At 36.0% G+C, this 13,000-nt stretch overlaps 1 protein-coding gene across 2 annotated transcripts in view; it reads right to left on the bottom strand.

Annotated features, from left to right (window-relative positions):
• Nucleotides 1–1,016: 1,016 nt before the first annotated feature.
• LOC131061912 (aminopeptidase M1) overlaps nucleotides 1,017–13,000 on the bottom strand; it is an 89,855-nt gene continuing 77,871 nt past the window's right edge. For both annotated transcript variants that reach the window (XM_057995763.2, XM_057995762.2), the window contains exons 12-21: nucleotides 7,835–8,017; nucleotides 3,575–3,857; nucleotides 3,309–3,430; nucleotides 2,976–3,073; nucleotides 2,459–2,636; nucleotides 2,260–2,374; nucleotides 2,098–2,165; nucleotides 1,883–1,960; nucleotides 1,649–1,726; nucleotides 1,017–1,531 (exon numbers count right to left, since the gene is read on the bottom strand). In XM_057995763.2, coding sequence (XP_057851746.1) covers nucleotides 1,346–1,531; nucleotides 1,649–1,726; nucleotides 1,883–1,960; nucleotides 2,098–2,165; nucleotides 2,260–2,374; nucleotides 2,459–2,636; nucleotides 2,976–3,073; nucleotides 3,309–3,430; nucleotides 3,575–3,857; nucleotides 7,835–8,017 — 1,389 coding nt within the window. In that variant the 3' untranslated portion in view covers nucleotides 1,017–1,345. The remainder of the gene's footprint in view (nucleotides 1,532–1,648; nucleotides 1,727–1,882; nucleotides 1,961–2,097; nucleotides 2,166–2,259; nucleotides 2,375–2,458; nucleotides 2,637–2,975; nucleotides 3,074–3,308; nucleotides 3,431–3,574; nucleotides 3,858–7,834; nucleotides 8,018–13,000) is intronic.

Below are 13,000 nucleotides of genomic sequence, written 5' to 3'. Positions count from 1 at the left end.
TGGCTTACAAGTCCCTGGGCTGTATTTTGTTTGCTGCCAATACACTTGTAGATCCAAAAAGTGCAGGTCACTAAAACATGGAAGATACTCCTACATTAACAACCTAGACGCTTGTAATGTCATTGCATGTAAATTCATCCATTTTAAGTCTTTGACTTGGAGCTGGCACAAAATAATCCAATAAATTGCATATTTGCAAACAGATTGCTCAGGAATCTTGCATGAATTTTTCAGATGGGCTGTTGGTGATGCAGGCGAGGAGGAAGGGGTCGGCAAGGTTGGGCAGGAAAGAGGGAGTGGGGTAGTTGAGGGTATGAGGGGGCATTCAATTTCAGATTCAAATTTATCAATCGATCTACCTTAACTTTTTTCTCATTTGCATGGGTAATACCAAAAAATGACTACATTTACCATTATATATAGCTTAAACTAATTTACCATGTGATTGATTTGTGCCAATTCCTAAACAAAGACTTTAAATGGGTCAATAAACGTGTATTGGCTTACAAGTCCCTGGGCTGTATTTTGTTTGCTGCCAATACACTTGTAGATCCAAAAAGTGCAGGTCACTAAAACATGGAAGATACTCCTACATTAACAACCTAGACGCTTGTAATGTCATTGCATGTAAATTCATCCATTTTAAGTCTTTGACTTGGAGCTGGCACAAAATAATCCAATAAATTGCATATTTGCAAACAGATTGCTCAGGAATCTTGCATGAATACCAAAAGCATAAAACACCCAGCAAATTGAAATCAAATAGAATTCCCCACAAGACATGGCATTGCAAAAATACAGGGGTCCACAAAGCATATAAAGACACTCATAACTATGTTCATACCAACCAGGAGTTGATGGATAACAGAATAAATGGGGCTTCAAAAGATAGTGATGAGACCAAAAATCTCAAGAATTAGTATCTCACAAGAGAGCTCAAAAAAACTTCAATGTAGATGTAATACTAATTTTCAGATTTTAAATTTAGTAACATACGATATCCATTTCCATGCAAATTAACAACCAATAAGAGGAAATATATTCATCAAGTCAGAAGAACAGGCTTGCTTGTGGAAGCAAATTTTCCCGCAACCACTGTCCGCTAAATGGCCACGAAAAAAAAAAATCAAAGGACAAAGTTTCATATAGTTCAGACTTTCAATCCCCAGACAATATGTACTCTTCTATGTTGGGAACAACCATGAAAATACATGTCTGAGAATACCTTATTCCAAAATCAGAAATACATTATTTGAATTGCCACTTCTCAGTCACATCTGGGAAAAAATTAGATGAAACTCATAATGCAAAACAGTTGCATTGGTTTCAATTGGAATGGGTGACATTAATATTTCCGGTATGCAAGTTCCTGCAGTATATCCTCTAGACCTTTCTCTTGCCGTACATTCTTCACCCACTGGGCATTGATACGAAGACGTTCAATACTTTGGCTAACTGTCCGTTCTATCGATGGTATTTTCCGAGTTGAAAAATACGCCTGTATTTCATCTGCCTTCTCCTCAGTTGTAAACTGAAAGCAAGTAATAAGCAAGACCTAATTCAGTATTCTGTTTTCAAATGTACTAGGAAAACACACAGAAAGAATATTAAAAATGCATTTGTATGACTGAGGACTTGAGTAACACACCCCAGATACAGAACTTGAGACAAATCGAGTTATCATAAATCCTGAACCCCAACGTTTTGAGATTAAATCCCAATTTTCCTGGATTAAATAAACCAATCTTAAATCAGTTGGATATCCAATAACTTTAAGATCCTGTGAGATTAATTATATTAAGAATTGATATTTTAAATCCTCAAATATATACAAGTCCCCAGATTCTCTATCAGAACATGCCTGCTGTCTATGAAACATTACCTTAAACCACAGCCACTTAGTTTCACGCCCTTCACTGCTAGTCCCAAATAGAACATACACTGCATCTTGGTTCCGCACCTGAGTCAATAAAAAGGATCTCTCTCAATTTAACAAATAAAAGTCATGCCTCAGAAGGCAAGACAGGCTTCACAAGGAAGATAAGAATCTCAACATCAGATTAATTTCTTTTCTACTGTAGCATATGTGAGCCATACCTCAGGGGACATACTGAAGTCTAAAGCTTCACGGACAACAGAAGGATCTGGAGATGAAGCGAGTGAACCTGCAGTATATCACACAATTTCCTCAGCTTAAATGTATTTACATTTAAAAGTTTACTAGTGATAAATTGAACCATCATATAACAATTTACTTACCTAGAATCCGAACTTTTTCCTGACTTAGATCTGTCTCCCTATAAACATTTAATAAAGATTCATATGCAGATTTATCTGAAGCTGTGACATTTCTCATGACAGCAACGTATGCAGCCTACAAAAAAGAATTTATAATAATAAAGATTCATAACCAGAACTACCCAAATTTGAACAATGACAGTGATGGCCATAGAACAACCTTTCTGACATCTGCAGGCAGAAGCTGTGTGCTTCTATCGTTCAAGAAAATATTGAACCGTTTTAGACCTTCTTGTTTAGTTTCTTCATGCCCAAGTGCCACCAAAGCTGTCAGTATCTCCCCTCTCAACATTGCATCTAAGTGACTCTCACCAGCGATAGGATCCCATCCCAGTTTCCTGTATACCCATGTTGTGACATGACAAAAAGAACATAACTGATTAGATTGATCTTTATATAATGGAGATGCACTTTCATAAGCCATGAGTCTACCCATGCTAGCATAAGGGAAAAGTCTCAAGTGAAAATTCCCCAACATGCATCACTTAGAAAATGCCCCAGTAAAGTAGGAACAATCAGGGGCCTTGTTTATATACTCATAAAGTTAAAAGAAATGAAAATCCTATTCAATTTTGTCATGTCCATCATGAATACAACACACAATAAATCATTTGACATTTAATATCACCATCAATGAATTGAAGATGAACATTCATAAAAAATTCAAGCCAACTTACTCGGCCGCAAACTGAAGAAGGTTAATTATAAACAACTTGACCTGAGCAGCAGAATCCGGGATAGCATCACTTACCACCCTAGAAACTTTATAACCAACCTGCAACATAAACAATCCATTGACATACCAAAAAACTTGATTTTTCAATAATTCTGTTCATGTTACAGATTACAATTCATAGATCAAATTTAGTAGTTTCAAAATAAACTGACAAAGAGTCTCAAAGGAAACTTGAAACAGTGGAAGAAAAATCAGAACACAGTTGTGTCCAGATACATTCTCAAAAATGTTTAGCTGTAGAAATCTCAATTCACTTACAGATAGAAATACTTACATTGATTAGGCATGATAGCACAGTATAATCCAACTCTTGCCTGTAAACATCCATCAGAGAAAGTAGTGCTGATAGTGGCTGCTTACAGGCAGAGCATAGTGCATAAGTGTCATCCAGTATTCCTGACAACAAACCAGCAGCATAAGTGTCATCCAATATTCCTAACAACAAATTAGTACTGCAAGCACTTATTAATTGCCAGTTTGGCTTTTTGAATACAACTTAATAATGTTAATGTCTTGTCATTAAAATATGTGAGTTCTTACCAAATCTGTCAGTAGCATCCAACAGTCCTGCTGCTATTGCGGACCTTAGTCTTGCTGCAATTACATCATCATATTGCACACGATAAAAGGCAGTCTGTCCTACATTTAGCTTTATCCAACTAGATTGAGAACTTGCCTCCACTAGTTTAAAATCTGAGAGATTGACACCTCCAACCTTTCCATGTAAGAGTGCATTTTTTCGAACCTCATATGAGCCATAGCATAAAGTGATTGGCACAACCCATTGCCCATCCCCAAGTGCACCACTTGACAAATACTGGGACTGGATGTGAAAGGGATGAGAATTACAGGTTAGAATAACTTCGCTAATAAAAACAATATTCTTAAGCAGCTTTCATCTATAACGCTAACATTTAGAATAGAATGTATTACTTGCTTGTCAATAATATTGCTCAACTTCCCAATTATGTTTCTTAAGCCAAATATAAGCTCCATCTAAGACGGTCATTTCAAAAATTCAAGCATGTACAAGAACTCAATCACTTACAGAAGTGCACTTCAACAGTGTGAAGACATTAAACATAAATCAACAGTTTAAAACATTCGCAAAATATCTGATAATCAAGAATAAAAGCAAAGTGTACATATTCTGAATTAGAACAACACTCAGTGTTAATGAGAGATGAAAAAAGCAGGGGCCAATCAAACAACAACAAGATGCAGAAAATTATTCATAAGCTCCATCTAAGTCGGCTCAATCCGAACTCCAATGCATATGCGGACCAAAAAGAATTGTCCACATGCTTCCCAGATGTCGGCTAAACATCATCGATCACAAAATCAATCACCAAAATTACTCTATCAATTCCGCACAATGATCAACTATCCAAATTGGCCATACCACATTGTTCAACCCAAAACCCTATACACTGGATCTTCTAACTCACACGACAATCATCACCGGAGGCTAAGATTTTGGAATAAGGTACTCCAAACATCTAACTATCTTCCTCCAGCTCCACAACACAAAATATTCAACAGAAATGAAATGTCAACCAAAATACTACACTTTGTCGGATGCTTTGTTCTAACTCACCAGACTTCCAAATCTTCATTCTGATTTCCAGTATAGAAAAATCATGAACTGCGGATAGGATCTCTAACTATAGTTGCCATCAATGACAACACCGCATGACTTGTGCAGTGTCTCTTGCCAACACATATTACATTCTTATTATAATTAGATTTAAGAAGTTAGAGTTGGGATGTTGGAACATGAGAGGGTTTGCACAGGTCCGTTGTCTACCAAGCCCAAGGAATGGTTGCTTCTAACCTCCTTGCTAGACTTGGTGGCCCATGTGGCTTGCCCCTCAAGTCCATTCCCCATACAAGATCTACCTTGTGGGTTTGGCATAGAGGGTGCAATCTGGCTCCTTGATTCCAAGTGGTCATTTATTGTGAGCCCCTCGTTGCCACTGGATTCACCTCTATCTATCCCTCACAAGAGGCACAAACAAAACTTATTTATTACATATGAAATGAAAGTACTTTAATAAACAAATTACCATATTATTAACAGTTACAGTCTGATATGATTTATATCAGACTTATTCCTTTAGGCATATTCATATTTCTGTAGGTTAACAGAGCAGCTACTAAATAAAATCTACACATAAATAATTATGACTTCATTCAGATATCCACAGTAAAATTCCAGCATACTGCTCAGTAGACATTTATTCCATACGATTGGGTAAATGATATATTGTTTGCCAAATATAACCCTCAGATATTTATGTGCTGGGCCAGTGTCTCTTAATTTTCTACGGATTCCTTCCTGTAATTCCAGCAACTCTTTGTTGTTCTTTTTCTCCCTTCAACGATTCCTTAACTCTTCTTATTTTCTATAAGTATGCGTCCATATTGTGCCAAAAGGCAGGGTGTTATGGACCGATCCTATGAAAATGTTAATAAAATAATTTTTGGGTTCTAAATATGTTTTTATCTGATCGTACTTGAATGCCTGATTGAGAGGGATCGATCCTATTCTTATACTATGCAAGTGGGGTATGATGCCTCCAAGAGACATACCCGATGCCTCTTCTTAACCAATGGATGGTTATCATAAATACCAATTAGTATTCTAATCGGTTGTTACTTCTTTTGCCTTATTATTATTAATCGATGTTACTTATCATATATACCAAATATTGCTCCTTCTAATAGCACCACCCCTTATAATATAATGCTGCATTTCCCTTTGGCAGCCCCAAGCATGGACAAACCACCACAACATATTAAATAATAATAAAATTGTAGCTTACTGAGGAACATATATCTAATCTGTCGTACCACTCCTTGAAGTTATTTGGTGTGATGTGGCATTTTTGAAGTTCTGAAGGTGGGTGATGAATTTTATGAGTTTCCAAGACTTTAATAAATATTAATAATAATATCAATCAAACTTTAATAAATATTAATTAATTAATAATAATATCAAACAAACTTTAATAAATATTAATTAATTAATAATAATCTCAAACAAACATTGATAAATATTAATTAATTAATAATGATATATTAATTAATTAAAAGTAATTGTTACATTTATTTTGTGTGTACATAATGAATAAATTAAATATCAAATTAATAAATAAACAATTTTTATTGCTATATTTAGGTTATATTTCTTTTGAAAAAAACAACATATGATGATCAAGGGTGAGGCATGACACAATATTAGATCATAGCAACAGAAAATACTAAACCAGTGTTCCACGGGGGCACGTCCCCCTAGAAAATATAGGTGTTTCTGAGTCGGGGATGCCTAGGGAACATCCCCCGACTGACCCTCCACTGTCACTGCAATCCTGGCCAAGTTTCCAGGACGTTTCTTGGTTGGGGGAGACGTTTTGAGGCGATTCTTTGGAGGAGACACAGGATGGGGATGCTGGGATGTCCCCGAGACTCCATATAATTTAGTTTTTCTTGCTTGTAGTTAAAAAACATGATTTTCATCGGTGATGATTTTCACTCCCTCTTTTCTCATTTTGCACCCCTTCTATCGTTGGGTTTTTCTCACATCAAACACCTTGTGTAGCTTATCATTGCTGCCCCTCAAACCCATTAAGGTCTCCACTCCCAAACCCCCACTAGTTATTGGGATATCTTGTCATATAAGAAATTTGATTACAATGAGGGGGTTTGGAAGTGGAGACCAGAATTAAACTCTAATTTTGATTTATATATGATGGAAATTAGTGATATGCTAAACAAATAAATAAGTGTTATGGGTACTTAAGGTTAGGAGTTTAGAGTAATTCAATATCATTTAGATGAATTTGGTATTTTGATTCTCACTATTAAAATTTAAAAACTACTAGTTCAATGTAATCATTGTAATGTGTTTAAACTTTAAACTTTACCTATTCCTTAGGCTAATACAGTTAATCATCTTTCTAAAACTAATTTTTCAAGTACTATATGTATTATGTATTTCAGCTCCGTTCCCCCCAACCGTCCCCAAACTTAGCCCCCAAGTACACGTCACCGAGACCCATCTCCCATCAGGAAACTTGGTGGAACAATGAAAAAAACACCCACTCGACAATCTAATATCCTTGGCAGAAAAGACCCTCACAAGAATGCTGTTACTAAGATGACCCCATATATTAAGAAAAATGTCCACACATGGGTCAGCATAATAACTTCAAGACTATTAAGGAAAACAACATTACTTCTAGGCCTCAAATAATTGTGTGTTGAGGACCACTGCAAAGTATAACCCAAGACCTTTTGACGATATATCCCAAGCCTACACACAAGTTTAATCGTAATGTGAACATTATAGAGCAGCTTTCACTCATAGACCACATTAGGAGGCACATAAAGTACCTGAAGGCTGAAGCAACAAAAACCAAAAAGCAATGAAAAAGTCCAATTTGTACAAAATTGCATTAGGACTATTTTTTGTACAACACAGAGACCCATGCAAAGGGATTACAAATTTATCTTTCTATAAATTTGATTGAGCAATTTATCCAAAACAACATTTCAAATATATCTTGTATGACATGCAGAGACCGTGCAAAGGGATTGCAATTTCATCTTTCTTTCTATCATTTTAATTGTGTAATTTATCCAGCATTAACACTAAAAACACACACTTTATTATAGAATACTTTCCATAAGGAAAACTGTTTAGAGCTAACAGAAAACAAAAATCCAATACCATTCATATGCAAACTCATTAGCAACTTAGCAAATATAGTGAAAAGACCACAACCAAATCAAACAGACCTGCTCCAACTCCAAACCATCATCCGTGCGTTTTGCAATAACCACCGGATATCCCTTCTGCTTTGTCCAAGAGTCCATCAACTCATTCACAGATTCTCCAGACTCCTCTGAGAGGACAGCCCATAAATCTTCAGTCCTTGCATTTTTGCAAGCATACCTTTTGATATATGAAACAAGGCCCTTCTGAATAAAGGAAATAATCAAAGTATTAAAAAACAAATTAATCACCAAGAATTTAGAAAAATTGATATATTAGCAAACTAAAAGAAGAACTAAAGTAGGTATGCAGAAATATTAGAAAATCAAAAAAAAAATAGCGAATGACTAAAAATGATAAGTAGTTTTTGAATATTAATAGTTATATTCACCTGCAGTCAATTTACATTTACAATTATTGATAAGATTTTATTTCAATAGATCTTAGCTACTTCTATTTTGCTAGTAATCAAGCGTCTACACTTCTACCTTCAACTGTACCTCTTCCATTTCTCCAGAAATTCAAGCTATAATTTATTAAATAACAGAACCTCAATTGAAACAAACAGTAATGCATGTCGACATGTACGAAACCTAACAATGAAGCAAACTAGCAAGTTGTAATTTATTAACATACTCTTAGACCAAGGGATTTGCACGTGATATATCTTCTTTCATAGTTAGTTTTGTTTTTAACTAGCTGTAACGGCCAACAAAAATTCAGTTACCTTCAATATGTCAGTAAAGTCATCCCAAGAATAATCCACTTCCTTTTTAAAATTGTTAGAAACAGTGTGGCCCATAAGGATTCAATTTATTCAAGTGCAAGCACATCAACAGATGTATACTGCAGGACTATATTTGTATCATAACTTCAGTATTAAGCATATGAAGTGTTCTTGCAGATAGCAAACCATGTCATAACAAATTGCGTGTTTAGTCAGCAATTATTATTCATGCTTATTTGTGAATATGGAATGCTTTGATCTGTTTGTTTAGATAGCTTTCATTCTTTAATTAACTTTTAAAGGTTTGTGAGTCTAATCTGGTGAATTTAGGCTGGATTCTTATTGGGTGTTTGGAAATAGACCAAAGCCAGGATGAAATGCAAATAAAAAATGCTGGCATTCAATGTCACACTCAGATTTACTAGCAAAATCCACAATGAAATAATAAACTGTCCTAGTGAATACTGGATATATTCAAAAATCACCATCATATCTAAGCAAAAATGAGATTAAGACTTTATGGTTACACCCACTAGTGCTTCCACAATCTACAACAATACAAAAATAATATCAATGTCCAAACATTAAATCCACATCCTTAGTCTTCCCATGTACAATCAAAAAGCAACAAATACTAGCAAGCCACTTAATCCTCAAACCATAGAAAAAGTACTTCCTATCTCTCTGAATTTCTGACTATCCATCTATATTTGTATTGATATAGAGAGAGAAATAGAAACTTGAACATTGATTAGCTTACTAATATGTTTCTCATGCTTTTGAATCTTATAAAAACCAAGAAAGATGCAAAAAAAAAACCTCTGAAAGTAACCTATATAAGATTCTACTAGAAGTGCACTCCTAATGAGAGCAAGCTTGGAGAAACTAAGCATGTGAAGTACATTCGTATGAATTGTGAGACAAGGGTGACTTGTAAGCCATCAGATGCTCCAAAGCTTTGCCAATGGGAAAAGAGGCTAGAGGGTGAAAAGCCCAAAGTGGTAAATGCACTTTTTCTCTCAGTAATTAAAAAATGCTTGAACATGCTAGCATGCTAAATTCATCCCCTTGCCTTGTATTTATAACCATTATAAAAAAGGAAAGAATTTCAGTAGTGTAATGAATCCTCATTGAGGTCATCTTGAGATGACTAAAAAACATGTGTTAAATCCAACAAAAATTAAAAATATAATTCAAAGCACATATTGAGATACATTATACAAGAGAAAAAAGTGTACTCTAGACAAGAAAGAAAAAACAAAAGATTGTAGACCTGTACTATATTTCCGACCCTCCACATCTCCAGGTAATTGAAGATCACACAAGCAATACTGAGAGGCAGGAGGGGCGTGAATCAGTATTGCGAATTTTAAAAACCACCAATAACTTATAAAACAAACTGAAACAAAAGCGTAGAATGCATACAAAGCTCGAAGACAACAACACAAATTTTCTCGTGCAAAACCCTTTGGGGTGAAAAACCACGGCATAAGAGTTTCTTCTATTATAAAAAGGGCACCAACCCAGTGAGAATGAGACACCAATCTCTGTTCAGCTAATATTTTTGGGACAGAGGCTCCAACCTTTGTGAGAGCACCAACTCTCATACACTGAGAAATAACAAATCAGGAGCACCAACTCCAAGTAACCCACTGTTCTGAAAACTCTTATAAAACAAACTGAAACAAAAGTGTAGAATGCATACAAAGCTCGAAGACAACAACACAAATTTTCTCGTGCAAAACCCTTTGGGGTGAAAAACCACGGCATAAGAGTTTCTTCTATTATAAAAAGGGCACCAACCCAGTGAGAATGAGACACCAATCTCTGTTCAGCTAATATTTTTGGGACAGAGGCTCCAACCTTTGTGAGAGCACCAACTCTCATACACTGAGAAATAACAAATCAGGAGCACCAACTCCAAGTAACCCACTGTTCTGAAAACTGAATCTCCTACACATGAGAATATGTCAGCAGTCACAGTAACATCAGATCACAACTTTCACAGTGAGCAGAATTCTTCCTTTAAGCATTCAGCCACATATTCAACTGTTTAGAAATCTGCTGTCACAATATCAAGATATATCACTTTTGATCCTTACATTCCCCCAATAGCATCCCTTTCACAAAAACGGCATAAGAATGATTACCAGAACTTTATACAGACTCACTGTATCTACTCCCTTTTTCATTTTTCCACACCTTCTGCCACTGGCTAAACTACGATATTCAGGAGCAGCTCAACATTTCACCAAAAAATGAACTCCACAATAAAAATCCCATATACTCCAGCACCTTCGAACAGCACTCTTAGAAATTTCTCATTTTTTTTACTTTTTATTCACTACATCATACAGTCATTTACAGCAGCAATAATCCATTCCCACTTCCATTCATAACCAGTGCCTGTGCTATATATTCGATAGTACCCAGGCATCGATACTATCCATTTCTAGAATACTCTCAACAAAACGCGACTTGTCATGAAATAGATTCACCATGATACATCATTGAGAAAGATAATAAATATTAATGCTTGGCATAAAGACGCTGCATCCTTCCCAAGTTGCATTCTCCCTTAAAAAACAAATATCAACACCACACCTGCTCCGCAAGCTAAAGTTTAATTGCCATAACAGCTGGAAGGAAAAATTCGATACCAATAAGCGTCTTTCCTTTCAAAGGTGTATTCAACCAAAATCTGACACAAACACCACTACCACTGGCACCAAATAAAGATCACTAAAATTTAAAAAAAACGCCACAAATGGCCTGCCAAAAATTCCGAACTACTGAAAAAATTTGCCGACATCCTTTAACAGAATATAAAGGTAATGCCCTATAAAATCAATTAACCACAAAACCTCCAAAAACGTATGGCTAAGATCATATTTTCCGTTCAAAAAATTAAAGCTCTACAATCGAGCTTCTACCAAACGCTTAGTCGTGTTTTAAAAATTAGTTTTCTAGAAACCACAAGAAAAACACGACATCATGCCGCCTAAAACAATTTACTTATCGAATCTTCAAAAAAGTATAATTGAGTCAACAGAAGAGCGTAGAAAACATTTGACCATTGTAATGTCCCCTTCTCAGTAAGGAGTAATCAGTGGTCCATTGGCCTATTCCGGAGACCCGTAGGCTGATTGGAATGAGGAATTAGGGTTTCCTTTTTTCTAGGAGGATTCTTCGCAGTTTTCAGGGATGTTCTAGTTGGAGTTTGGCAAAATGAACTGGGGATTCCTTCTAGGTTTTTCGAGAGCTTCACGATGGTCTAACATGCATTCTGCTCCGGAGTGATTTCTGAACTTAATATTTTTAGTAAGTTGGTGGCAGCTGATTGGATTTTGAGGTTTTACTGGGTTTTCTGAGCTCTCACACAAGGTTCAATGAGCATGTCTTTCGGAGATGTTTTCATGACTTACTATTTTTAGTAAGTGTCAGTTCAGGCAGTGCTATTTTTGGCAGTCTTGAGCAAAGTTCCGATCTAGTTCAGAGTAGTGTTTTTTGCACCTCCATTCACATGGTTGATTTGGCAACAATCAATGGTTGATTTTAATTGCTGATTAAATATTATTACTTCATTCTAAAGTTTAATATTTAATTATTTTACTGATTATATTTTGAGGAATGACTTAGGAAGCAGAATATTGTGTTATTTATCCTAAGTCCGATTTTATTTCCTAAGTCAGGTGGGCGTCCAAATGAAGTCATTTTTACACTTATGTTATTTCCTCAAGTTCAAACTTATGCACCTTATTAAAGTTCGACTGGGGAGGCTGAAAAGGGGGACACCATGTCTTGAGGAGGACATGAAATGAAATGAGGTGAGTTTCATGTGAGTTTGGGCGCCATTTACATTGAATTTCAAAGGGAGAAATCTATAAATACAAGGGATGGGCTCCTCATTTGCTTACCTTGAAGAAATCATATTGTTATGCTGCCGGAATGGTGAGTGAACTTGAACTTCGGAGTTGTGGCTCCCTAGTTTAGCCAGTTTCATACTTGAGACATAGTACCTAGCTGAGTGTTGGATTCTTGGTGAAGTTTTCAGTGTGCATTTTCAGTGTGGTGTGGATTTCAGTGTTGCTGGTTTTTTGATGTGGTTGAAGCGAAGATTCGATCGTATCTCCCTGTCGGTGCAATCGATCATTCTGGGTAATAGCTCGTTGGAAGCGTACATGGAGGGTGATCATTCTTCTATCTTGGCGTTTCCTTTGGTGTGCTTGCTGATTTTTGGTTGTAAATCGTATTTCTGCTGCTGGTCGTACCATTCCTAGGCTGCCTTGGGTTGCATGCCGGTTGTTTGAGGTGTTCGCGGTGCAGGTTTGGAGTTCTTGTTGCATAGCCTCAGTTATAGTTTTCATTTGCTTCCATTTTGTGTCATTCTGATTTGTTTTGGGCGAGTTATGAGCATATTAGTGAATTTGGTGGTGGCTGTTTTCTGAATGTTATGCGGACA

Source organism: Cryptomeria japonica, chromosome 9 (genome assembly GCF_030272615.1).
Source record: "Cryptomeria japonica chromosome 9, Sugi_1.0, whole genome shotgun sequence".
NCBI lineage: Eukaryota > Viridiplantae > Streptophyta > Pinopsida > Cupressales > Cupressaceae > Cryptomeria > Cryptomeria japonica.
This window is presented reverse-complemented; position numbering and strand designations above follow the sequence as displayed.